This window comes from Diaporthe amygdali, assembly GCF_026229845.1.
Source record: "Diaporthe amygdali strain CAA958 chromosome Unknown NODE_37_length_474048_cov_65_229390, whole genome shotgun sequence".
Taxonomy (NCBI): Eukaryota; Fungi; Ascomycota; class Sordariomycetes; order Diaporthales; family Diaporthaceae; genus Diaporthe; species Diaporthe amygdali.
The window spans coordinates 156973-183567 of NW_026517057.1; the positions used below are offsets into that span (position 1 = coordinate 156973).

The following is a 26595-nucleotide window of genomic DNA, read 5'->3' on the forward strand; positions in this document are numbered from 1 at the left end:
ACACTAACGTGTTAAACAGCGCCCACCGCAACCAAAAAATACCTTTCATTCTTCAAACGACATGACCATCATCGACACATACCTCGACATCACCTCGTCAAACTGCCAACAATGCCTTCTCTTCATGTTCATTGAGTATCCGCAACTGCGCGATTCTTCCTTGAGGTTGCATTCGTGGGGAGATACATGACCCAGCAGCACAAGCGGCACTCATGAATCCTTCTTTTCCCTCTACAAAACCAGTTAGTGGTCAAACCGTGACGGGGGACGAGGCCATGTCGCTTACCACAATGTTACGCGATCGGGACAGCGCGGCAGTCCAGCCACGCGCCGCTCGGGATTTAGTTTTCCTAAAACCAATATTTAGGGGAGGCAGCAAATGTAAATGTTCTTCTGCTGCAAACGTGCCAATTTCGATGACTCCCGTGATGTTTGTGAGACAACGTATCAAATTGCCTCAGAGCCCGTGAGTAGCCATTCCAAGTCGACAGCGAATGCTCCCTCGATGGGCCAAATCAACTTGCAGCAGCACCGTGAGACAAGGCCAAAGACCATCGCTTTTGAACATGTGAAATTGGGCGACTGCCTCTGGGTATATCCATATGCCGTAGATGATCCACATACATCTGTGAACGCATTCTTCGTGCTCTTTGACTCCTAAAGACGCATCTGCCGCGTAGGTATTTTCCGAACCAAACCCTATAGAACAATCCTCTGACCCCACAGTAACCCCCTCACATCAACAACCGCCAAGCACCAAGCATCAGCGCCGCGAAACCGGTGCACACACCAATGAGCCACTGCAGCGTCTGGAACTTGACCATCTCGAGCTGCTGGCGCAGGGCCCCGGCCTCCTGCTCGATCTTGGTCTCGGTCTCCTTGATGCGCAGCTCCTGCGACACGGCCTCCTCGCGGATGCGGCCCTTCTCGAGGTTGAGGTCCAGCCGCACGCTGGCCTGCGTGCGCCCAATCTCGTCCTTGAGCCGGTTGTTGAGCTTGGCGATGTCGTTGGTCAGGCGCTCGTGCGCCGACCGCGTCGCGTTCGACTCGGTGCTGTCCGCCGACAGCAGCTCCGACCGCAGCGTCGCGAAGTCCACCTTTTGAGTGTACGTCGCCTTGGCCGCGTCCTCGCGGAGGACCATCGTGCGCGTCAGGTTCTGGATGCTAGGGGAGGGGGAGAGGGTGTCAGCTGGGGAGGCCGGATAGGGGAGTCGGGGGACTGGGCGTTGCTGGGAGGTCTTGTGCGTGGATATCTTCTGACCTTTCTTCGATCACGTCATTCAGTACTTTCATCATAGCCACTGACTGCTCCTCCGTGAAACCCTCTGTTTGCAACCGCTGGACGAACTTGAGCGTGTCGAAGTGGTGATCTCTCCTTCGAGGAGCCGAGGCATGAAACGCTCTCCGCAGGCCAGGCTGTCGGAGGACCGAGGGCTTGTTATTGGCGGACTGGATGCCATCGCGTCGCATCGGACCTCTGTCATTGTGTATAGACCGTGCCGGGGGTTGCCATGATCGCAGGTTGCTCGTCCTGGACGCGGCCAAGGATGTCGCTACGCATTGCTTTGCCACGGGTGCAGTCCAGCTCAGCCGGGGCAGCAGGAAGCTAGGAAGTGTTGACACAGCGGTGGCCATGGCTGGGAGATCGATAAATAGGCAGTTCAGGCCGAGATGAAAGACTTGCAAGCTCGCGATGTCGTGGACATTTACCCCCCTGAAGTACAGCCAGATGACTTGACGTTCATGTGTCCACTCGCCCGCCGCCGGCAAGTCCCAGGGACGTATGAGGTAATCAGAGTATCAGCTCTCTGATTGGCTACAAGTCCAGCCCCACCGCGACGAGCCGCCTTTAAAACTTCCTGCACCCGTCGCGCCCCATCGAATTTTTCCTCTCTTTTCTTCTCCAGTATGAAAATACACAACGCAAAAATTCACATTCTCGGGATAGTATTTCGATACGAGGTACTCCTTCGCCTCGGTGTTGGACGTACCCAGGACTGTTGAACTCTCCCGGACAGAATGGAGATCAGACACACAGCGAACGATCTTGGGTGCGGCGCATCCCTCGCCATTCAGGTATGGGGTGGGCCGCAATGATCGAGCGTACACTTCTTCGTCGAGACCAGTCTTACGCAGCGCGAGCGCGACGGTAGCCATAGGATAACTGACTGGGCGGGTTGTCATGTGTTATGTGATGATGGGCTAAGGTTCGCTGCCGTTCGAAAGCCTTGTGGGTCACCAGTGGGCGACCTGATCTTCCATTATGAGGGCCGTTCACGCACTCAAGGGAGAGAGTGTCACAGACGCATGATGAGCCTGTCATTAGGCTTCAAGCTCCTGATACAAAGCGATATCTAGCTGGGTTCCCTAACACCCACATGGGAACATCCACGTACGGTCACCTCACGTAAGATACACCTGAATAGGACAGCCTCACATCGGATCTATTCAAACAATACTCGTAATTGCAATGCTATGGGTATCTATACACAATCTGTAGAACTACAACAGTCTATACCACGCCCACCTCCCGCTTCCGCTTATTCGCATCCTTCGACACCGGATCCGCGATCTTCAGCCACTCCCCATTGAAGGCATTGACAAGCCAGTCCTGGAGCTTGGTGTAGACGATGGAGTTAGCGTTGTGGAAGTAGATGCTGTGGTCCGAGTCCGGGAACACGTGGACGTCGTAGTCGGACACGCCCGCCTGGTCGAGCCTGTCCAGCAGCGTCAGCGTGTTCTGCATGTGGACGTTGTCGTCCGCCGTGCCGTGCATGATCAGGAAGCGCACGTTCTGCGCCAGCGCCGTCGCGTTGCTGACGGCCGTACCGTCGTAGCCTGCCGCGTTCTCCTGCGGAGTCTTCATGTACCGCTCCGTGTAGATCGAATCGTAGTACCGCCAGTCCGTCACGGGAGCCACGGCCATACCGTAGCTGAAAGTCTGCCCCGCATCCTGCTCCAGTGTCTTGAGCGCCATGTACCCGCCGTACGACCAACCCCAGATCGCGATCCGGGAGGCGTCGACGTACGAGAGCGACGCCCAGTGCTTTGCGGCCGCGATCTGGTCGTGCGACTCCCAATGGCCCAGCTGGCCGCGGACGAGCACACGATTCTTCCGGCCGATAAAGCCAGTGCCACGGCCATCAACTGTCACAACAATGTAGCCATGGTGTGTCAGGGAGGATTGAAAGTCCTGCTTGAACTGCTTCTTGACCTCCTGCGAGCCTGGGCCACTGTACTGGTAGAACAAGACAGGGTACTTCTTCTTAGGGTTGAAGTGAGCCGGTCGCCGTTCTACGTAATTCAGGTCGACCCCATCAACGGAAATCGTGCCGTAGATCTTGATCGGCAGCTCGTACTTCTTAGCGCGCTCTGCAAGATCCTTGTTGGTCTCCACAACGTGCTCGTACTTTTCGGGGTTGCTAGGCGTGCTCAAAACCTTCTGCCATGGGATTTTGGGGCCTTGGTAATTCAACAAAGCATATCCTGCGCCAGAGGAGAACGATGCAGAGTAGTAGGCTTCCTGGGAGATATCTGTCATGGGCTTCAAATCAGTCCCGTCTATCTTGACCGTGTATACGTGGCGCTGAGTTGAGGATTCTTTGCTCGCGATGAAGTAGACGAGGTTGTTCTTCAAATCCACCGCCGAGGGGGCGCTCTCCACCTCCCAATTTCCCTTGGTGAGCATGGTGGGTTCTGGGTTGTCCAAGGGAGAAAAGTAGGCCAAATGGTCGCCGTCGTCGTAGATGATTGTGTCGATGTAACCAGCATCGGGCCGCTGGTTCGTCGGATCAGCAGGGATATATCGAGTGTTCTGAGAGATCTCGAACCAGCCTCCGTCTAGCTTTCCCACGTCAACCGTCCTGACAGTCTTTCCAGTCCGGGTTGCGACGTCGACCAGAACCACACGCATAACATCGGAGATTCGGTTGGTCTCCTTGATGAGAACGTTCTGTCCTGCCCAAACGACAGTAGTAATGAGACGATCCTCGTCTGCAAAGCCACCATCAATGTTTACCTCGAAGTTGTCGCCTTGATCGACATCGTGGAAGAGCAAGTCCACAACGGGATTGGGCGCGCCTGCCTTGGGGTACTTCATGTAGAGCTCCTGCGGGTAGTTCTCCGGGGTACCATCTCCTCCCTCGGGCTTGGATATAAAGTATTGGACGGGGTATTCGGGTACCTCTGTGTCATTTGTCCTGAAAAAGGCGAGGTATTTACCGTCTTCTGACCACCACGTGGCACCGTCTGCGCCGAGAACCTCCTCTTCGTAGACCCAGTCCGGGCGGCCATAGAAGTAGTTTTGACCCCCGTCCTTAGTGATTTGGCGGACCTCTTGGGATCCAGCCCATCGAATGTACAAATTATTGTCCCTGACGAAGGCGATTGCATTGCTCGTGGGGCTCCACTTGGCAAGCTGCAGCGTGGCATCGGCAGCTCCGGGAATTAATGGCTCCGCGCTTTGTCGAGCAACGTCGAAGATCCAGTACTTGGCCGTAAAGGAATGTCTGAAGCCTTTCTCTCTATCGGTGCTGATGAGAACCTTTTTCATATCCGAGCTGGGCCATGCTCCCACGATTTCGCGTTGCTTTCCTCCATAGTTGAATCTGCTGCCCTTGATCAAGGTCATGGACTGGGCAGCACCGACGCCCGCCGTGGCTTCTGGGTTCTTGCTCCTAACGTCCTCCACCACTAAGAAGTCTTTACCGATGGCGCCCTGCTCAAGAAGCAGCCCGTCTTCCCCATTTGCGCCGGCAACCCAGCTCATGGTGTGAGTATTAGGACTCCAGAGGCCCGACATGACCTCGTCGAGGGTGAGCTTCTTACCACTGCCCCGCGCGACGGTAGCTTGCGGGTCATGTTCGAAGTCGGAGCTGTGCTTGTAGGACTTGGAGGATACGTAAAGGGCCAGGGCGATGACCCATCCGGCGACGAAGAGACCAGACAAGATCAGGACCAGGCGCTTCAGACTCCTGTCCATGTACTTGGGACGGGCGATGGTGTTGCCATTGGGGAGGAATGGGCCGGTCTCGAGGTCGCTGGACGCCTCCTCCTTGATGGGGTCATCGTCGTCGAAGTCGGAGAGGGTTTCTCGGTCGGCATAAGGAGCGTTGCTTCGACGGGGAGCAGGGGGAGACGTCCGGCGCTTGGAAGAGGGATTGTGACTTGACATGCGTTCGTTGATACGGTCGAATACAATGCTGGTAGTAGAAACTGAGGTGTCGGACTCGAAGGACTCGTGAGACGCCCTGGGGAAATTGTCGGAGGATGCCATCGTCAAGGCGGGCCCGGAGGGTGGGGGTTAGTTAAGATATAGACTACCGACCAGGTGGGCCGACCGCGCTACGGCAGGTTGAACAAGAATAAGTCAGAGTAGGGCAGAAGGAGAGAGATCATGAGTGAGGATGAAACAACATGTCGTGCTTGGCCCCCTTGGCGGGTGGTGGTGGGAGAGGTGATGGCGGGAGGGAAGGCCAAGCTGGGTATTGAAACCCTGATTCGGATGGCAGGACCCTTCTTTGTCGTTGCCTCTTATCGCGTTTGTGCGGGTCTGGGGTGTGGTGTTGATAGAGCAGTAGCGTCTGGCCCGGGACACGCTAAGAATAGGCCAGGCTACCCAGGTCCAGACTGGTGCAGGCTGGTGCAGACTGGCGCTGCCCCTCGAGTTTGAGTTTGAAGCACAGCTTTCTAGGTCTAGGTGTTAAATAACCTAAATGACCACCTCTAAGATAATTATCTTCGAGGATGAAACTCTAACTTCCCACGTCCTACGGTCTACAATCCATCAGAACTTAATTCTACTTGCCAGATGTCTTCAATTCATCTCTCATGCTCAAGATACAGCAGACATGTGCTGCCCAGCCGGGAGATTTAGTTGTGACATGAGCCCCAGCAGATCAGGGGCTTGGTGCGCTCGGCCAGCTGGCAGTCTGCAGACCTCAGACTCTTTACCCCGGATTGCCCTGTCGCACTGCAACCACACTCAAGCCTGGGATAGACATGGATTTCTTGGTGCCTATCACTCAAGCCATGGTGAGGGTAAATTGATCAAGTTTCCTTGTCCTCGACCAAGTAGTCAACGGCGCCTCACCCAACCTCCGGAGCTATTCTTATTTGTCGCCAAACACCACGTTCCACGCGTTGATTAAGTACGCATCACTTGAAGTTTTCGTAAATTCCAAATACCCCTGAAGCTATCACACAGAGAAGGTTCCGTCGTCTTGTGGACTCCGTAGCGCCCGCCGCAGCAAGTGCTGAGAATTACTGCTCTTGACAAGAGCCTCGCATCACAAGACCCAAGCATGTTTTACTCAGAACGCTCGACATTTCAAGCAGTCTGCCACCAGTCGCTGCTGCCTACAGCGAGATTTTTCATCGAATTTGGAGCCGAAATCTGCAAGAGCCATGGTGCACCTTCCACCCCCCCCCCCCTGTCCCGAAGGCGAGGTGCTCAAGATGGTACTTTAACCCGCCAGCGCGGGACTCAGAGCTTCAGGTCGCCCACGCAGCCTCCTTGTTCCTCTGATTTTCAAGGGGCTTGCACTATTTGATGTCTATCCTTTGCTAGGCTACTGAATCAATCTAGATCTGAGCCCACGTTAGGTGGTCTGAATGTCTTTGCCAACGTTTGGGAAACCGTCTTTGTGTCATAATTGATACTCGTGTAAGTTACGACATGGCAATTTTCTGGGTCCACTTGTCGAGAGAAACGCATCGTGTGATGTTTGCTATCAGACAATCCATCTTGACTTTGCGTGGCAGTAATCCGAGTGGGATTTTGGTGTCTAGAATGACCTGTGAGCGTATTGATCTCCCCCAATCAGTCCTCAACTTTGCTCGCGCCGGCTCGAAGCCATCCCAGCGCCAGCTACGTTCAGGCCCGTTAGCTGTTGGCAAATCGTGGTCTAGCCATGAATATACGAGTCAATGAAATAGTAAGTTCATTCTCAAGCTACCGTACTTAAACTTGACGGGCTAGCTATCATTTCAGGTTACCTTCCTCTTCCTTTTCAACCACCCCATTCCTTCTCCAGCGCACACACGCCTGACAGCATCACGAATAGCGTTGTATTCTGATATAAACTATTCTGGAGTCAAATCTGTGACCCGGGATGTATTCCCCGGAGGTTATCATAGTTTTCTTTGCTCTCGTCGGCTCGGCAACAGCACTGCCCAACTCCAAGGATGTGGAGGCCACGCGGGACGGGCCTCAGCCAAATGTGCGTGACTTTGGAAGGCGAGAAGCCTCACATGACCTGACCAGTTCTAATTGGTATTTATGACTTCGTAGCCCACGACATGCAAGGAGTTCAACGAAGAATGCACGCTTAACGCCGACTGCTGTCCCAGCTTGGGCTGCAAGGAGGTCAACGGAGGAAAACAGCCGAGCGTGTGCGCCTTCTTCCCGAAAGTAAGTAGTCCTGGTCTTGAGCAGCGAAGTAATATTTGAGAACTAATAGTTTGTGGCTTTCAGAAATGTTCAAACAGATTGGAGATGTGCATGTCGGACGAGGACTGCTGCTCTGACAACTGCGTAATAAATTATCATGACCCGTATTTCAGAGGTGCCTGCGATCACAGCAGGCCGAATTCAACAGCTGTTTAGGGGGGGGGAGAGCGGTGGTGTGGCACGACTTGCATTACTATGGTAGGGAGACTAAGAGACCGGGAAATCGGGAGGGTTCAAGGCATAGTAAATATCTGCTCTCATGTTCTTGATGTAGAGTACCCAGTTAGATACTAGTTGCAATTACACCACGGATCAGTTTCATGTTTGAAAACATCCGGACGGTTTTTTGGTTTTTTTTTTGGTTTTTTTTTTTGAAGACTTTCACCCAATGTTGAGATATCAAAGTGGTTCTCATTGCGACACTTCACCACCGATTTATGTTCTCGACCACGCCCCATCAAGATATAGCCCAACCTTTTCTCGTCATGATAAGTTTGGGGCGGCACAATGACCTTCAAAGCAACTCTTGGGGTGCTCAATTCCACCTCGGATTCCGGGTTATATGAAAAGGTTTCTGTGATTCATCATGTTCAGAAAACACTGGGCTCGGGGGTAAAAGACTGCTGCAACGCCCCATACGAGAGTGAACTTCACGGTTGGCCTTGCGTATCCGCGTATTCGTTATACTTTATTTTGGCACATCGTATGGGATTGGAGTGTTCTGAATGCATCCCAGGGTCAGCAGCAGGGATGAAGTATTGAAGAAACAACAAACAGCCCGCACTCAAAATGAACTCTAAACACTTTAGGGCGGACATCTCACCGGCTTTCTGAACCTTTGGTTCCCAGCTGGCCAGGCCTTGGCAGACGACATGTAGCACGTCCGGTCGTTGTGGATGCTCGCCTGCTCCCGATCCTCGCCCTTCTTGAGATCGACAGGGCTCGGCGGCGATGTGACTTGTAGTAGCGCTATATTAAGGTTGCTTACGACCGTGCTGGCAACCTGGAGAGTTGACTTCATTATGAGTCAGGAGCTTCTGGAATCATTCGACTATTGTTGACACACGCTAGCAGCTCGCATTGAGGACAATGATGGCCATGGCATAGCTCGCCCAGACAGATACGGACATGTGTTGCCAGCTTTCGGCCAACGAGTGCAGTGTATGGTTGGATGGAGGGGGATTTTATATTCTTGAGCTGCCCCTTCTATAGCTTGTGTTGGGGGCCAAAAAGATGTTCGAGATGTTATTCGGTGCAGCTTGGGCCAGGCACTTGATGTATGCATGACGATGTCCATGTTTGGGACGACGATCTTTTATCACCATGACCTCCTGAAAGTACCACACGCAAATGGGCGGAGAGAAATTGACATTGCTTTTGAAAATGAAGACTTGGGGCCTACCATTGTATCCATCTCAGTAGCTGTCTACAGCTGCTGTACCATTTTCGTGCTCACAAGGATCCTGTTACGGCTGCGTCTACTGACGAAACCCACTTCCGACGATTATCTTACAGTCATGGCTTTGGTATGTTTACACTTATTGCCCTTTGATCTTGTACATTTTACTTGGTGTGATAGCTTTGACCATGTTGACATAGTTATAGGTATTTGGCTGGATAGGGGCTGCCTTCGCTGTGGTCGCCGTTCAAGATGGTCTGGGCCGGCATGTCACGAATTTGCCACCCACGAAAGCTCATCACGCCGTGCTGTGGTCCATGATTGGATTTTGTTTCACATTGTTATCGATCGCATTACCCAAAGTGGCCGTTGTGGCGCTCCTGATCCGCCTGATGAGCCCCTCAAGGATCCATCGACATCTCCTTTGGTGCCTTGCTGGGCTATGTTCCCTCGTGCTTATAGGGCACGTCCCTATAATATGGACACTTTGCAACACAGATTCCGGCTGCTGGAACGCCAATATCTTCCTGGTCTACTCCATATTTGCCGGAAGTGAGTCGCTCTGCTTCAATTATGACAGAGCTCGCTGGCTGACTCAAATAATCAGCATACTCGGCTTTTGTAGACATATACCTTTCTGTGTACCCAGCGGTCGTCCTTTTCAAACTTAAGATGAAAAGGAAGAAGAAAGTCGGCATCAGCCTAGCGCTTGGAATGAAGTCCCTGTAAGCAGACTCATCCAAAATCATCCGGGATCTGCGGCCCTAATTTTTGACTGATGGTTTCTTAGAGATGCCATATTCGCCGTCTTGCGAACCATAAGTATGCCTGGCATGGCTAGCCAGGACATTACTTGTACGATTATATTGCACACTTTCATGTCACTTCACACCATCTCATATCTGGAAATCATTAACCGCCTTTGCAGTCGATTCATCGATGCTCACGATATGGGGAAGGTGAATAATTACAAACCTGGGAGCCGTTTCTAGATACCCTTTTACTGACATACGGTATGGTAGTATTGAGGGAAGTATGGTAATTATTGCCGCATGTATTCCCGTGCTCCTGCCCCTACTCGATCTATTCACTAGGATCCTGGGTCGAAAGAAGCTACCGCCCGTACGATTGTACCGACCTTCCCGCCATATCACTATAAGGTGGAGATCATCCGGCGGGACTGACGGAAGAGCCTCAATACCTGCCCCATACTGTGTAATTCGCTTGAGCCATGCTTCAGGAACAGGACCGAGAGCTCTTCTATCAACGACCAGTGCGCAGTCGAGCGCAAGTGAGCATAACAGGACCGACTCTCACTGGCAACGATTGGATGATGATGCCGATGCAGCCAGCGACGCACAACCAGGCTTTGAAAGGTGTCTCGGCCTGACAGATATGGAGGAAGACAAATTGATGATATGGAACTATGGTCGACTGAGTGTAGCTCCGTGGTACGATGAGGTCATCATCCCGAGTGATGGTGCTTCGCCAAACCTGCCGGAGATACCGGCTCACGTACACACTCGGCGGGTCTATCCTGAGACCTACCCGTGAGTACAGATGGGAAAATGCAATACTTTCATTGATAAAATGTTTTGTTTTATTATTATAGCACATGCGAATGAATGAGTGCTTTGACGCGTTGTCATGAGTGTGCTCACGACCCACCACTTTCAAAATCTTATCCTCCAAGGGCTTGCCAAGGACAAGTGAGGATATGAGTTCGCGAAGCTCTAAAGAGCCATGCTTTGTTACACAATAATTATTGAATGAAAAATCGTCCCGGCCGCTCTAGCTCGTCACAGCCACACATGCCCTCTCCCCGGACGTACCTGACGCACAGTGGAAGAGAACTCTTGGGATTTTCCGACCCCATCTAGCATTCTTAGGCCAACTCAAGAATTTTTACGAAGGATACATGGTTATGTGCGTCAAAGGACGGGAAAGGACTGGGAATGCATGGTATGTTCGCAGGCTCTTGGCGACAACCCTAGGTGTTAAACGAACTTGGAATCATTATGATCTCCGGCCGGAAGGAGCAAGAACACATGATTGTGAAAACTGAGAGACTGATCTTTTCTAGGTACCTGTTCACAATCCATGGCAACACTCCAAGAGAGACGTATATCGACAGTTAATAGCCATCTTGGAGCAAATGTTTCCGTCCGCGATATCATCCGTATTGCTCAGGCTTCTGGTCCTTCCCAGCCGCGTTCGCCTTCACAATGTACACGGCAGTTCCGTACACACAGACCTGCGCAATTCCCTCTCCGAAGTGGCCAGTCTCGAAACGCATACCAACGACAGCATTTCCTCCCATAATCTGGCACTCCGCACACAATCGGGCGACTGCATCGTTCCGGGTTGAATACATCTTCAGCAAGGCGGTGATATTAGCCAATCGGTCCATGACGGGCGCTCGACTGGACGGTGGGGCTTACTAGCTTTGTTAAGGCCCTTATGTCGCCGCCAGGAATGGTCTTGAAGACCGCTCCGAGAGCAGGCACGAAGCCCCGTGAGCGCGCGCCCATGCCGATGATGGTGCCCATGCATTTCTCAATGCAATACCCGGGTATCTCGGAAGTAGTTGCCGTGATGATGCCTTTAGGTGTTTGGAAATGTTCTGTGGGGGAGACGCCGTCGACCTGGGGCGAAGACTTGAAGGTGAACTGTGAGGTTGGAGCCTCGTTGCTCTGGTTTGGGATGGCATGGTTGTAATGCATAACGGTTGCAGATGGCTCTCCCTGATCAACGCATTCGGGACAGTCCCAGACGTCGTTCCTGGAGTGGGAGTGTCGGTATCTATGCATGGTGTCTAAGGACGTATTAAAAAGCCTAACAGGTGTACAGGTAGAAAAATTAGGATTTCGAGCAATATCTGTCAAGGTAGGGCTGATCGCGAGAAATGATATTAGGTAAAGGTCTCAGGGCCGTTGATGATCATAGGATTGACAACAAAAGTGCATGTCTAGAGATGCTCCCCTGAATACATTGTTGATGATTTTGTGCGGGCAGTGGTGCTCCCTACTGCTCCTTCATCAGCAAGTACAGGCGCAGCTTCTCTCCGGCGACGGCTGTCCGCCGTCTAGCATGGAGCACTTCCCTACTGTGCAATATTCTTTTGAACGATGCCATGCTCCTATGACGTCCAGATGGCATTTGAAGGCTTGAAATCTTTTGCCTCAATCTCTGCGTATTAATGATACGTGGTAGTTGGCTCTCACTTTCCCTTGAAGACTAATTTGCGAACAGAATCAAAGGAAGCTGCCACCCATTCCTTACTCTCCTCGCAGCGTACAGGGAAGCTTGGTTCCATTTAAGAGCGCTGGGCCATGCCTTTGGCGATACTTTAGCAGCGTTGTGCATTTATTTCCTCGCGGTAACACTCTAGCTCTAGTCTGATAGAGCTCCAGCTCGGGTCTCCTTGAAGACGCTTTCAGGCCAGTGTAGCTACTATATATATTCGTCGACTAGCCCTACATTATTTATATTCTAGTAAACCATCCCGGGGATCATTGTTTTGTTCCTGCTGTAGTGATAATTGCCATTTTCTTAACAAGGCACGTACTTGGTATCTGCACACTGTATTGGGGTGTTTCTGCACATGTTCATGACATTCTACGTCGCACTTCAACGCCTGTTCAATTTTCCTGGGATAATTGTACCTGCAGATGCTGCACTGTTGGCCTGGCCCGGTCCAGGATGAGCTGAAACATTGCGGACAAAGAAACAATTCTTGGCAGGGCTGAAGGTGGATACCAGGTCGCAATCCTAATCGGGTTATAAGTGAGAGAGAGACTGCAAATTGGCTGTGCTAGCTGTGCCCCTACATATAGGTACTGGTCCGGATCGGCCGGGCCCTCCCACCTTTGATGACTCCAGCCGCCCAAGATGGATTCTTCAGAGTCATGTACATAACTCATCTTTGTGAGACAACTGATACAAGCTCCAACAAACAAGAGGAATTGAGGAAGTTGTCGGACGCAGCTTGACTTCAGGGGTCCGGCAATGCCGGCGATATTGAGAAATTCTGAGCCATGCTAACCGCATTGTCGGGACGTTTGAACCCAATTCAGGAGATCTTGCATGGCTGCTGCTAGGAATAAGCGGCACCTACGGAACAGCCTCATCAATTAAGCTTTCCCCAGAAACATCTCGAATGGTTCAGGGGCTAGACCCCCATAGCAGCAGACCCGATTTTCTCAGGGGCCTGTGGTCTAAGACTGAATCAAGCACACATGTTGGCGGATCTACGGTGAGGATTCAGAAGATCCAAACGTGCTGAGCATGCGCAATCGGCTTTTGGCTCGCCCAAGCTTCTCAACCCCCACGGGCTTTTTTGAGGGGATTGGGAGTTAGCTCTCAACTACAGATGGAGCCCCTCTAGGAAATCTCGGAGGGTACGATCCCTTAGTTTCCGCCAAGCGCACAGCTAAACCCCTGTTGCTGGCCACGAGTCAATTCTTCCAGATTCAGCCGGTAGCAATCTCCGTTACGTGTGCTATGTAAATCGTGAGATCTAACAGCACGAGACTACATAAACCGACGAGATGGCCTGGATCAAAAACAAAGAGACCTTGTTTTGTTGCCAATCCAACTTCTGTTCTCCAACCAGCAGTCATTCGTTCCTTGTCTGAGCCGGGTCTCATTTATTCACTGTCCGATATGTTCTCCACATCCCTGCTACTGGCCCTCGGCGCCTCTGCCGTTGCGGCTCTCCCGCACGACAGCAGATCGCCGTCATCAGGCACAGTTCAGTGTCCTGTGGTTCTCGAGGGCCGCATTCCCGCCTCAGCCGCCCTCACGGACTTCGACGTCGATAACGACCTGTTCAACTCCGGCTATGTCAAGGGTAACAACTTGACCTGGAGCGACATCCTCCAATTCCCGGAGATCGCCAACTCCCGATTCGACAACGCCTCCTACAAGTCCGTCGAGGTCACCATCAGCGACGAGTCCATCTTCCAGAAGCAGTACGGCTTCCGCCGCGCGGGACTGCTTTTCGTCAACGACACCAACGAGGGCAGCCTGGGCTACCAGGGCCTCAGGACGCTGCACTGGAGCGTCAAGCAGGACTCTGCCCGCGCCCTCAACCTGAGCCACGAGTACCTCAACGTCTGGCACGAGTCTGCAGACTACTCGGGTGACCAGTTCATGTTCCAGACCGGCCAAATGATCGCCTATCCTGACATGCCGGCCGACACCTTCAAGTTCTTCGATCGCAACGCCACGCTGCTATGGTCCACCCCCATTGATTTCTCCGAGTGGCAAAACTTTGCCATCACCCTGGACATCGATTCAAAGTAGGTCCTAGCCAAACGCTGAACCAAAATTGTTGCTTTTGCTGACAGAATATTCCGCAGTCTCGTCCAAATCTACTACTCCCTGGGCGATGCCGCCCTAGAAGCAGTCACTGAATTCGTGCCTGCGGTCCTGTCGGGTGAAGGTCAGTTCCAGCTGGGCATAATCAAGAAGCCCACAGGTACCGATGATGTCGTCAACAGCGGGTTCCAGGAGTCTCCGCTTAACGAGGGCCAAATTTATGGCGGCATCTTCGTCGAGGACAGCACTGGCGGCTGCGTGTCGCTCTAAGCGAGCAGTCATATGCTTTGCTCGCGTGGTGGGTGGGGAAGTTGCAATTGCGGGCCAGTAACTTTTTTCGCTTTTTTTGTAAATATCATGGCATCCTGTTCTCGTCCATAGAACTAGACGATCCTTCTCCGCTCTGCGGGCTCTCATCTGCGTTTGCCGTCTCCTTACTGCTGCCACTGATGGTCTCCGTGCAGCCAACCAAGCTCACGCCGGATTCAGCAACCGAATCGGCCTTGTTGCAGTCCGCACATCGTGCAGCGGAAGAGTCCAACGGATCTCGCCTCGGCCCCCTCTCGATGTCGAACAGCTCCCGGTGGTGGTCGTACCGCAGGTCGGCAATGTCGATATCCTCCACCATGCCTTTCGGGTTGTACCGAGGGTACATCCGGTACTGATACGGGAATTGGTTTGGATCCGGATATGGTACTGGGACAGAATTGCGCAGAGCAAAAGTCCCGCCGTCAGTTGATGAGACAGCGCCTACGCTGTCATGATGGCTGACTCTCCCGTTGTGGCGAGAGCGTTCGTTGTTTGATGTCGCTGGTGATCTGCCTTTACGGCTTCCGACATGGTCGTGATAAGTCACCCAGTGGACCATAATTGCGGAGAAGAGTACTAGAAAGCGGTCTAAGTAAGAGAGTCTTGGCTCGTGGGTCTTCGAAGAGATGGTACACACCGTCACAGTTGCAGCACAGAAGACAAACCCAACCCGGCTCTCCATTCAGAGCTGTCAAAACGGACAGATTCCTGTACCGAAAACTTTAGCGGCCTTCTTTCGGGCGTTGTCGTCAACGCAAGATGATAACAATAGCCTACACAATACTACTCGTGAGAGTACAGAGCGACCCGATGAACGTTCGGAGCGCGATTTTGCGTAATTCTAAGCTCGGTTGCGATCGCTGTACATTCCTGAAAGAATGCAAACCTGTGACCTGTTAGTCAAGGTGACTCGCTCACCAAGCTTGCACTCTGTACTTGGTAACATACTTGAAAGGGGTATCAAAAACAATGTGGTAAGATAGACCTGAGAAAATTGTCAGTCACCATAAAAACAACCAAAGAGTTTAACGTTTTACCGACATTAACGACCAAATCAAAAATGATGAGCGGTAACAACGCCGGGCGCTCCATTCCAATGACACACATGCCATCCTCGTTGAGGTGGGCGATGCGACTGCAGTATTTTGTCAGAGATTTTCCTTACGCCGCATGGGGGTCGCTCATGGTCGCGGCTCACAAGACGAAATTGAGAATTATGACGATGCTGTATAGTCCTGCGCGAGGGTAAGAAACTGGTTATGCACCATGCGAGATGAAATCCGTTAAGCGTACCCAGCATGCCAAAAGCATTGAAGATCCACATTTTAGATCTCATTCTCGGCTTCATTCCGCCTCGGATGATAAACTGCTCTCCGTCAGCTTTCACATTCTTCACAAGCCTCAGTCTCAAGTTGTCTTCGACATACTGCTTTCTCGACGAGAAAAAGGTAGATCAGCTGCGCAAATTAAAGGTCAATACCAATGCCCAGTGCGCATAGCGCCATCGCTCAGAAACCTCGTGAGACTCACGACCTGCAAGATGCCATTATTAGCTGCGACCAAATCTCATTCCCTAGAACCTCTCAACTTACTTTGGTGCTGACATAGCAGACGAGACACAGCAGTATAGCTGCGTCACACACGGCGTACGCCGAATTGACGCCCAGTCCATACTTCAGTAGGGCTGTCACAAAGACGAAGAGGAATGAGTCGACGTATACGGCTACCACGACTGCAATCGTGAAATGAAACAAACCAGTCAGCTCGTCTGTCCGATATAGACCTGATTCGGGACCTGCCAGCCGGTCCTGTTTATCGAGTCGAAGGTGGGCGGCAACTTACGCCACATCGCACATGGCAGCATTCGCCATGACTTGACGGCAGCATATTTCTGGGCTGTAGTCAGGCATCGTGGTCAGCTAGTCTCTTTCGGAGGGGTGGGAAGGCGTAGGGGAAGCCCGGAAGGGTGGACCGGCCTGCGGGGAGACCCACTGAGGAACGAGGAGATGATTGTTATGGAAACCAGAGACACAATCACGCTAATAACGGTTCCCACCACCGGCGTATGGTTATCCATCTGAGTTGACTTGATATCGGCCTGCAACGGCGATGTGGATGCGCAGACACAAGAAGCAAGGCGGCAAGTCCACGATCACGGCCTCGCAACATCACATCTGGAAATCGGGTTTTGAGATCTTGTTGGCAGAGGAATGGTTGGTAGGTATTGGAACTGCGTGGCGCGGTATGGCTCAAGTGGCGAACACCAATATAAGATGTGAACATGTGCTGGGAAGAAGCAACCATGACAAGGATATATGATCTGCGGGTAAGGTGTAGGGATGGGCTGCCAGCGAACTTGTGTGTTGATGCCCGCCGAGTCGAATCACGGCGTTTGAACCATCATTTTCGTTGTTTGGATCAGATCCGCTGCCAGGTTCAACTTGTTCTGGCCGACCCCTCAGACAGCAAGGATGCATGCATCCGTGTACAGGTGTGCGGTAGAGAGTAACCTGTGGCTGACTCGTGCGATACATCTCAAGATTTGCCGCGACTGCTCGATTTGGGAATTGATTCCTCGAGATGGTTGGGCATACTACCAGACACAATCACGCCACGAACCAAAGATCACGGTATTGTGACATCGTGGCTGCGACGTTCTCTTAAAGATCTTTTGAGGCTATGCCTTGCGCGTCTACGAACATTGTTCTGCGGCCCAACAAGACCTGGACTGTGGACTCATCGATGACTGACCGCCTTCTGGACGAAACCATAAATTGATACATCTGCAATCCGTTGCAGTCGGTTTGTATTATTGGCTTAGCGCGAAGTGTATTCTCAGTTGTCAGAGAAGTTAGACCTGGACTTCGCGTCGAAACTTCGGACAAGTCACCATTCCAGAGGCTTCGAGAAAACACATACAAATTGGGGGCGGTGATACCAGCAGGTGACTGGCGATACGGCAATACGTGGCAGTTCATCAAATGCTAACTAAAATGGTCACAGCACGGGTACGATCGGGTTCCTCTTACGCGTAGATTCCAAACAGTCCTGCAACTTGGCCGGCTTAACTCTCAACTTAAGCTCAAGCTCGCGGAAAACTACTGATGAGGCGAGTTGACTCGCACCCCACAGTTGTTGAGTTGACCGGCCCGGCCGAGCAGAATAGACTTCGGCAAAGAAGTCGACTCGCCTGTTCAGCTATCGATCATCTCCTAATGCATCAGAGACACAGGGAATAACGCACTCGCAGTAGAGCGGATGGGATGCGGTGTGAGTGTTTGCAACCCGAGGGCTAGATTATCTCCCCGTGGCGGCACTCACGTGAAATGGCCCAGCCATACAGACCCTGAAGCCCCCAGCTGGTACAAGGGCGCTTATGCGGCGGAGATGTACAGCTGGCCGACGCCTGACTCGAGTCTAGAAGCTTAAAAGGCTGCGGCATTGCGGATTGATACACCAGGATCAACGTGCACGTATGCGACACGCCGTCATTTCTTCCTCGAGCTACTGCAAAGATGAACTGATGCCCCCATCCGATGAGCAGAAAGGCACCCTGCAGCGGGATGATCGCTGAAGCATTGGGGGCTGACAAGTCCGCGGGAGTTCCTAAACCGATCTCGCAATGCTACCTAACCCGGCCTGTTTGTAAGCCTCACAAAATTTCGCATCGGGGTCGCAATGGAAAACCTGGAGAAGTTCCAAGGGCCTTCCCCCCGCGGGCCAGAGCGGTGATACCGAATACAGTCCGAAAACGGCCTTTTTTGGGCAGAAATCTCACCATGTCACCTCAGCTCGCTGCCTTATGCTCCTGATCGTTCGCCAGGCGGCAGGCACAGGGTCGTGCGTTCTTTTAGCGAAACTTCTCCGGAATGTTTTCGGTATGATCTCGGTCCGGTGGTCAAGCTGCATCGTTCGCATCGCAAGCATGAGTCCCCATCGAGGCCGTCTCACCATTTCCGGACTTATCTGGCCCGAGGAGGTCAAGGTCACTATCAACTGGGTAAGAGACAGCGGTATGGAAGCTGGCTTCGGTGGAAGCAGAAGAAGCCGTGGAAGAGGACTCGTGGCTGTGGCTTGAGGTACAATAACCAGTTGAGCGGATTGCGTCCAGCTCATCCTCAAGTCTGAACGCCCAGAAGCGCTGGATGTTATCGAGAATGAATTGTATCATTTCGTGGCTGTGGCCGTCTAGTATCGCTGCGCGCCGGACCATGTCGTTGACTATGAGGTGGATGGATCCAGCAGTGAGGATCTCAGGGGACGGCCCTTGATGTAGTTGGCTTGTTCTGGAAGCACCGCTCCTCATATCTTCCGCAACGGGATCATGTGAAATGCAAGAACGATCGTGCTCAGATCTGACAAGGGCACTGCCACTTGGGATGAAGGTCTGAGCATCTGCGCTCTGCGTTGGCACAGAATGTTAGTCAAGAGATTAAACTTCATCTTCTACATAAGCGAGGATGCATCTCGGAAGCGACGTTACAACAGTGAACAAGGCTGCGTACCAGTCGAAAACCATCGTAGTGGGGGCCAGTCACTGCCTCACTTGTCTTAGGTTCCAATCTGTTCGGATCGGCGGAGTGGCCGCCAACAATGCCATCACGAGCACAGGCAGGAAGATCATACAGTGATCGCGCCATGCCTTGTGAAGCAGTTAAAGGGCGCGCTGCCAAAGCGTCACGCGACTGACTTGCCGTGCAGACAATTTATATATCCTTACAATTATGAAAACGCTTTGATTGCTCTTGTCAGAGGTTCGAACTGTGTCTCGAAAGATAAATTAGGCAGAAGCCAGGTAAGACAAACATGACAAAGGAAACTCAATTTTGAAGCAAGCACGATGCTTCCACAAGATTGAAGCCTTTGATCATCCTACTATCTATAACAATTCTTTCAACCTCGTTTCTCCATAGTGGCTATTTCATGATTTTCAATATCCGTTTGAGATATGAGCGTTATTAAATGGATCTGCGAACCTAGTCCCTGCCCTAGCTTCGCAACGGCGAAGGTAAAGTAGGTTCTTGCCTGGACACGGGCTTGGAGTTATAGACAATGACATCAAACAAAAATGAGGCTGAATTAACATTCTCCGACAAAAACTTCTGAAGAACAAGTCCCCCAATATCACGGAGCCTGCCGATCCTCCTCGTACCGCGAGATCAACAGCTCACAGAGGCCCCGAAGCTTTACCAGGTACGTAAGAGTACTCGTACAAAGCAACAGGTAGTTCCTACCGGGATACCACCTTATGAGTTAGTCTCTGATGTGCAGGAGTCGGTCCCTAAGCGAGAGGTCATCCCACAGCACTCCATCCAGTGGGATGATCTCTGGCAGGAGGTTATGCCACGCAGGGTAGTGTGCACTAGTCAGGCCACGCACAAATAATTGGGACCCCTGCAAGCTGTATACCGGACTTATTGGTCGAAGAGCTCGACCTTTGCCTTTTGTATGCAGTATTGCTCACCGCTCAGGAAAGCCGAGGTAATATCATTTCCTGTTGACCTTAGCTGAGCGGCCAGCGCGGTCGTTTCAAGAATCTCACATATACACAAAACTGTTCTTGAGCTGCTACAGAACTGCTTTGTCATCGATAATCTAGAGACCTTGTTCTCTTGTGGATCTATACGTTGAAGGCCCGCAGTTATCAATGTGCCTTCAGTCTCACTGGTACAGCTTCGAGGGCTTTTTCAGGTCCATGCGCTTTTCACGTCTACGCGTGTCTCTTTACAATGTGCAGAATTTGACCCCTGTGACTTCCATGGGAGTCTTTGTCGTGCTCTATTCATTGTAATAGATGGAAAGGAACAGTCAGTGTTCTACGGGTAATAGGTAACTCGAAAGGGAATTCCACAGAAAGGGTACAAATTCAAAATCTGGGGAACGGGATGGACAGATTGTGCTCCATATTACCTAAATCCGTGACAGCTGACGGTGACTTGGAGGCCTACATGGCTTCCATATCAAAACTCTATGCTGTCTTTCTATAACACCTGCGATCAACAGAGCTGTTTGATACCCGAATGATTTGACAGCGAGGGGAGATTCGTAGAAGAGGCGAATAAAGTTTGTGTAGTCATTACCACTGGACAATCCAGCTGCTAAGAGGATAGCGCAGCAGCATAATTTGTACATGTTGCTTAGACCGACGCATTTCTCCACCACCGGAGCCAAGATTTCCAAGGTTGCTACCGTTAGTCAGTCCTGGCTCCTCCAGAAGAAAGACCACGGCCCCGTACAGATAGTTTCTGTGTGCAATTTTCGGTTGGCTCGCAGTTTCATCTAGCTAGCCACAGCACACGGTGGCTTCACGAGAAGCGCTTGTCTGGTTGCCACTGGTGCCAGAAGTGTCAGAAATGGTCAGTTGATGGAAACTGCTTCCAGAAATTCTGCTTCATTGACTCACTCTACTCCCATCCACTCGTAGTGAAAGACGAAAGAACCTAGGAATGCCCCAATGAATATGCAGATGATGATGTATCCATTGTAATACATGGCCAGCCTGTCCACGGAGTTATCAGTTTATGTTCCACTATAGTCTCGTCAAAGTAAAGTCCGCCTGCGCTATGACTTTAGTAGACGGTAATAAGTTTAGATACACAGGAGGCGAGATATGGGGGTCAAGATAGCGTACAGCATAACAAAGTAAGCCACAGCAAACTGGCACGTGTGCAGCAAGGCGCGGACAGCCTGCTCGGGCACAGTCGGCCGGAAGCGACCAGACGGGGCGGCGCTGACGGGCCGCACGTGCAGGTCGTCCTTGCTCCCGCCGCTCTCCTTGGTCACCTGCTGGGCATGGCCGGCAGTAGCGGCCGTGACGTATGTGTTATTGTTGGCGCTGGTGGAATGCTTACGGACGAGAAGAGCGTCGTACTCCTTGACCATTCTGCGCAGCAGCTCGAGCAGCATGACTAGCAGCAGGACGCCAATGCACGATCCCGCGAACATGCCGCTGCTCGTGACGTGCCATGAGCTAGAGATGAAGCACGAGTCGACCGTATTCCAGTTCCAAAGCATCTGTGGAGCAAGACTGTTAGTGGGTATCCCTGGAACCTAGAACTTTTTGAGCTAAGATAAGAGAGGGCCATGGCCTGTACAGAAATCTTGCACGAATTGCCTCCTCCCATGCTCATCGACATCACGCTGCTGGTGGCTGCGGCGGCCGAGGAGGCGGTGCCTGTGGCGGCCATTTCCATCGTGGTAGATGTGCCCATAGCCATGTCCATTTTTGAGACGAGTACTTTGGGAGAGGGAGGAAACGAGCTGGAATGGTCGAAGACTGGGAGGCTTGCACACGGGAATAGATTGTAAAACAGAGGGGAGCGGCGGACGCTGTGAAAAGGAAGGGATGTCAACAAAAGCAATTTTATCTCAGCAGGGAAAACAGAACATACCGTCAATCAGGCTATTGTAAGCAGGACAAACGACTCCCAGGTCAGCTTCGAGGCTCCCACCAGTACACAGTCCAAGCCTATTCACCAACAGCACATACACCTTGGCCTGTTCGGCGGAATCTTTTGGGGTCCACAGGGTTGGGATTGGATGCTGGGGTGGTTTGCGCACGTTTGAGCACGTTTCCTGCACTTCGTGTGTGACTTCAGCCAGCGCCAAGGGACCGGTGGACTGATCGTAGGTTGTGCAGCAGACGACAACTTGCAGGAACGATGCGCAGCTAGAATTCCTTCGGGAGTGAATTAGGCAAGGGGCATGAAAACGACGCTCGCTAGGGAGGCCATCCCCGATGAGGTTGTCATATCCACACATACACACATACACACAAACGGGGTCCGTGAAGGCGTGAGACATCAATGGATCTATATGATCTAAAAAGTCTAGTGGGTATGTGGTATGCTTTCCCTTCCATCCGGATCAAATCTGCTCACCCTTAACTCCATCGCTATGGAAACAAAAGAAACACATGCCATCAGATCCTCATCCTCTTGCCCAGGAACAGCCCAGCATATGCTATCAGCCGATACACCACCCCGATGGCAAGCAGAACGCCCATGTTCCGCCACGTTGCGTCCAGCTTGAACCCCATCACCCCCGCCGCCATGTCCGTCTGGTAAAGGTAGCCGAACGGCCGAACGAGCTCGCCAAAGTACAGCTCCGTAAGCCAGACGCCGGGAGACATGCGCCAGAGCCACACCATGTGCCACTTGGCCACCTGCATCAGGGTCGGCGCCGCGCCGCAGAGGATCCCGACGATCAGGGACACCATGGTCGCCAGGAGGGGCGCGTCCTCCCTTTTAGCAACCATCGAGATGATAGCCGACATGCCGTACACGCACCAGAAGTACGCCAGGTTGGCGAGGAACGCGATGCCCCATGGAAGGACGGGCTTGGACAGGATAAGCGTGATAGCGGAGAAGTGCAAGCACGCGACCAGCATGCGCGGAAGGACACAGAGCACCTTTGCCACGAAATACGCTAGGCGCGAGTGCCCGGCCTCGGCCTCTCGACGGTGGAGGAGCATCTCCTCGCTGAACACCCGCACACCCGGAGCCGCCGAGATCAGGCCAATGGCCACGCCCATGAGCAGCGAGAGCTGCGGGACGGAGCTGAAGTCGACCGCGTTCGACAGAATAGAGAATTCGCCCTTATAGATGCCGCGAAAAAGGACCCCGTTCCTGCTGTTTTGGGCCAACCCGAGCAGGGCGGCTGCGACCGATGCGAGTATCATCTCGAACCAGAACGACGTTTTGTCACGCCACTGCTGAACCATCGCGCGACGCAGGCACAGCCACGTCTGCTTGAGGCGCGGTGCGCCGCGCTTCTTCAGCGCCTCGAGCATGGCGGGATCACGGAGGGACTGGTGGTCGAGTGGGAGGCTGCTGCGGCTCAAGCTCATTAATGACGATGGGGTGACGGATAGCCGGCGGCCATGAGCTGATGAGACGGAGCTTACGGCTGATGCGTGCCGCTCCTTCAGTTTCGCGTGTTGTCGAGAGCCGATCCAGTTGGAGATGAGCCAGTCTTTGCTAATCTCGCCTTGGGCTTTGTAGGCACGTCCATTGCCTGTGATAATGTCTGTGACGACATCACCAGAGTTCGCATGCGGCGGGAATGCGAAGCCGCAATTCTCAAAGTATTGCTGCACATAGTTCTCTGGACCTTCGTATAGGATCTGGCCGTTTGCAAGCAGGATGAGCTGATCCAGCATCTCGAAGATCTCCATGCGTGGTTGGTGAATGATCACGATCACCGATATGCCGATTCGAGCAATTGCTTTGAGTGTCCGCATGATAGAAGACGCAGCAGTGGCATCGAGGCCAGATGTCGGTTCGTCCAGGAATATCGCCATAGGTGCCGCAGCCAATTCCATACCTATGCTGACCCGCTTTCGTTGCCCACCACTGATCACAGGCTTTCCGACAGTGCCCACTCTGGAGTTTCGAACGTGCGATAGCTCGAGGCAGTCGATGACACTGTCGACGTGTGCCTGGATATCCTTGTTGGCCCAAGTGCGAGGGAGACGGACTTGGGCACTATGCAGTATGTTCTCATAGACAGTGAGCTCTGGAAGAACTATATCGTCTTGTGGCACCATTCCCACTTGTTTTCTAAACCTTTTCATCTTATTCGGCGTGTCGTTGACCATCACAAGACCTCCAGTGTTGGTGGTTTTGCCCATGAGCACATTCACAAACGTCGACTTGCCCGCCCCGGATCCACCCATGACTGCAGTCAAGGAGCCCCTGTCGATGGATCCCGTGACGTTCTGTAGGATAGGTCTCGACACACCCTTAGGATGGAAGCTCAAGTCGGCGTACTGGAACGATAGGCCGAGCCGAGCGGCATCAGTGGCCTTCTGCATTGATTGGACGAAGGACTTTAGCTCAGGAGACAGGTCCGCCATGTCCTGGATCCGTTGGCCCTGCTCCATGGCGAGCGCGGCCTCGAACCCAGTCGGCACCCGTCGGGGCGTATCTGGCTCTGATACGGGCGACGACGACTCCTGATCCCATTGCGCATGGTCATCCGGGCGTACGCTCTTATATGCGGCGACTCGGTCCGTCATTATTCTGCGCAAGCCGTTGCCCGGCTTGCCACTTTGGGAGATATCAATCTGGCCGTTCGTGTCCTTCTTGACTCGCTTTCGAAGGTTGAGAAGGACCATTCCGAGTATCAGGCACACGTCGAAGATGATTAACATCGCCAGCGGAATGTAGAAGCGCTGGGACACAGAGCCTGCGGGACAGGCGCTGCCGGCCACGCACGGCGTTGGTTGTGCCGTACCGGGCTGGCAGTAACTTCCGGATGGGCACTGCAACTTCTCTTTTCCGCCTGCAGGACAATAAAACCCACCCTGGCAGATAACCGGCTCGAATGGTCCCATGCCGGTGTTGGAGTGCGCGATTTGACAGGTCATGCCTGCGGATCTTGACATTTGGCACACGTCAGGGGGTGGGCAGTATTGTGGTAATGAGTTGACTGTGTTATTCTCGCCTGGAACGCAGAGCTGTCAGTTAATGACTCGGAGGGAAAATACCTCTGGGTTTCACCTACATAAAAAGCCCTCATTACAGCCGCCCTGCTGCCACTTCTCCAAGTCCATGATTTGCATAGGCACAGCGTACGGGCCCCTGTAGCAGGGTGCAGCATCTACCATTGTCTCATTGTTGGCTTGCTGCTGGACCGCTCGATAAAAGCTTGTGGAGAATCTTGTGTGATTCAGACCAGTACAGGCAGCATCATACGGGCTCAGTCTTGATTCGTCAATGGCGACAAGGTCGTCCTGTCCATCGTCGTAGATCAACGGCGCACTGATGTCGGGCGGGTTAGACGCGTCCCATATTGGGCCAAGGTTCTCGTCTGCGTCATCGGATATGCTCGCGCTGTGTGTTGGTCTGAACCATTTGCCGCCTGTATATACGTCGATGCCATTTGTCTGGTTTCCTATACACTCCCATGCTGCGGCATCGCTGTCCGAGACAGGCGATTGCCTGTAGGCGCAAAGACAAGCCTGCGTATCGAGGAAAGCTGGGCCTTCGAGGACGCCCTGTGGGAGGAAAGGGTCTTGTGGGAGGTCTGCCAACGCGAAAGTGTAGTCCTCAGGCGTTTTCGATGCTTGTGGAACAGCCATATTGGTTCGAGGCGCAAGGAGGAAACCGTAAAGGAGAGTCAGGGGTATCGCAACCAGAAACACAACCTCTGCTGTATTCCCTCGTCTGATGTCCGAAAAGCTTGGTCTCCTCTCCTTGGTGCTTGCGACGTACTCAATGCCAGAGAAATCTGACAGCAATGGCCCATTTGGGCCCGCCTCTGTGAAAGAGTCCCGTTCATACTTATGAGCGGGCTCGGAACCTCAGCGCAGGCAACCACAGCAACCAAGATGTATCGCGATCAGCGACAGTAATCCTTTAGCATGTATCCCCACAACTGCAGCCAAGTCGAGGTTCCACCATCGGTATGCTCTCGGACTCAGTCCATGTATGGATCTCTGGTACTGCTGGCAGCCAGGAGCCGCGCAGCCACACGTCAGACCAGACCAGACCAGAACAGAACAAGATAGTCGCCAGCCTTCGCCCAGCCCATCTCCGTACCGATGATATCATTGCTCATCTTGCCGAGTCGCTCATGGCAATTGGCAATGCTTGTTGACAGGGCGGGCTGACAGAGATCTGCGGCCGCTGCTGAGCCTTGGTGGAGGATTTGGTGAAGGATTCAGACGGTGTCGAAGCAGAGAAGAAGCGAGCAGAAATTGCGGGTCGTCCTCAGCATTTTAACGGGGCGCTGCGGCGTGACCGGGGGGGTTCTGTGCTAAGGCTGAGGCTGTGAATGCGGTTAACTCAGGTGCCTAAAACCTCCGTTTTCCGAGCGGCCCGCGCCTGTCACCCCCTGAACCTTGGGGCGTACCCCCACTGAACTGAAGCTCGCAGGGATCCCGAACATTTTGGTTCGACTTCTTTGCTTGACCAGTCAGCATACACTTTCCTGTGGGATAAATTCTGACAGCATAATCTCTTGTGGAAATAATCTGCCATGGATTGGAATCCTTCTCTTCTGGGACCGTCTTTCATAAGATTTCTCACCCCCATGAAGGCCTTTGCATCACGTAAAGCTTACGCTCGGGTATCTGCTTCGCGGTACAGCATCTTTTATAATGAATGAATAG

General features: G+C 52.7%; 10 protein-coding genes across 10 annotated transcripts; 3 read left to right on the top strand and 7 right to left on the bottom strand.

Moving 5' to 3' along the window:
• Nucleotides 1-734: 734 nt before the first annotated feature.
• Nucleotides 735-5275, bottom strand: J7T55_002072 (dipeptidyl aminopeptidase b; the record flags this gene model as incomplete). The annotated part of the gene is made up of 5 exons (XM_053133445.1): nt 735-1164; nt 1262-1637; nt 1992-2168; nt 2417-2444; nt 2528-5275. 5 exons carry the CDS (start codon nt 5273-5275, stop codon nt 735-737), a joined length of 3759 nt encoding a protein of 1252 aa, XP_052988631.1.
• Nucleotides 5276-7112: 1837 nt separating this feature from the next.
• On the top strand, nt 7113-7527 carry J7T55_002073 (uncharacterized protein; the record flags this gene model as incomplete). The annotated part of the gene is made up of 3 exons (XM_053133448.1): nt 7113-7220; nt 7292-7411; nt 7489-7527. The coding sequence occupies 3 exons, from the start codon at nt 7113-7115 to the stop codon at nt 7525-7527; spliced, it is 267 nt and encodes an 88-aa protein (XP_052988632.1).
• Nucleotides 7528-8255: 728 nt separating this feature from the next.
• On the bottom strand, nt 8256-8471 carry J7T55_002074 (uncharacterized protein; the record flags this gene model as incomplete). The annotated part of the gene is made up of 1 exon (XM_053133449.1): nt 8256-8471. The coding sequence occupies one exon, from the start codon at nt 8469-8471 to the stop codon at nt 8256-8258; it is 216 nt and encodes a 71-aa protein (XP_052988633.1).
• Nucleotides 8472-8739: 268 nt separating this feature from the next.
• Nucleotides 8740-10403, top strand: J7T55_002075 (uncharacterized protein; the record flags this gene model as incomplete). The annotated part of the gene is made up of 6 exons (XM_053133450.1): nt 8740-8976; nt 9056-9401; nt 9457-9574; nt 9640-9704; nt 9778-9808; nt 10124-10403. The coding sequence occupies 6 exons, from the start codon at nt 8740-8742 to the stop codon at nt 10401-10403; spliced, it is 1077 nt and encodes a 358-aa protein (XP_052988634.1).
• Nucleotides 10404-11022: 619 nt separating this feature from the next.
• On the bottom strand, nt 11023-11572 carry J7T55_002076 (uncharacterized protein; the record flags this gene model as incomplete). Its single annotated transcript, XM_053133451.1, has 2 exons — nt 11023-11223; nt 11291-11572. The coding sequence occupies 2 exons, from the start codon at nt 11570-11572 to the stop codon at nt 11023-11025; spliced, it is 483 nt and encodes a 160-aa protein (XP_052988635.1).
• Nucleotides 11573-13514: 1942 nt separating this feature from the next.
• J7T55_002077 (uncharacterized protein) lies at nt 13515-14441 on the top strand (the record flags this gene model as incomplete). Its single annotated transcript, XM_053133452.1, has 2 exons — nt 13515-14152; nt 14213-14441. 2 exons carry the CDS (start codon nt 13515-13517, stop codon nt 14439-14441), a joined length of 867 nt encoding a protein of 288 aa, XP_052988636.1.
• An 85-nt stretch (nt 14442-14526) lies between these two features.
• J7T55_002078 (uncharacterized protein) lies at nt 14527-16557 on the bottom strand (the record flags this gene model as incomplete). The annotated part of the gene is made up of 8 exons (XM_053133453.1): nt 14527-15056; nt 15429-15465; nt 15522-15615; nt 15679-15715; nt 15774-15906; nt 16073-16212; nt 16323-16376; nt 16473-16557. The coding sequence occupies 8 exons, from the start codon at nt 16555-16557 to the stop codon at nt 14527-14529; spliced, it is 1110 nt and encodes a 369-aa protein (XP_052988637.1).
• Nucleotides 16558-18378: 1821 nt separating this feature from the next.
• On the bottom strand, nt 18379-19120 carry J7T55_002079 (uncharacterized protein; the record flags this gene model as incomplete). Its single annotated transcript, XM_053133454.1, has 2 exons — nt 18379-18882; nt 18986-19120. 2 exons carry the CDS (start codon nt 19118-19120, stop codon nt 18379-18381), a joined length of 639 nt encoding a protein of 212 aa, XP_052988638.1.
• Nucleotides 19121-20763: 1643 nt separating this feature from the next.
• On the bottom strand, nt 20764-21703 carry J7T55_002080 (uncharacterized protein; the record flags this gene model as incomplete). Its single annotated transcript, XM_053133455.1, has 4 exons — nt 20764-20812; nt 20884-20979; nt 21112-21494; nt 21575-21703. The coding sequence occupies 4 exons, from the start codon at nt 21701-21703 to the stop codon at nt 20764-20766; spliced, it is 657 nt and encodes a 218-aa protein (XP_052988639.1).
• Nucleotides 21704-22401: 698 nt separating this feature from the next.
• J7T55_002081 (uncharacterized protein) lies at nt 22402-25563 on the bottom strand (the record flags this gene model as incomplete). The annotated part of the gene is made up of 2 exons (XM_053133456.1): nt 22402-24926; nt 24987-25563. The coding sequence occupies 2 exons, from the start codon at nt 25561-25563 to the stop codon at nt 22402-22404; spliced, it is 3102 nt and encodes a 1033-aa protein (XP_052988640.1).
• Nucleotides 25564-26595: the final 1032 nt, after the last annotated feature.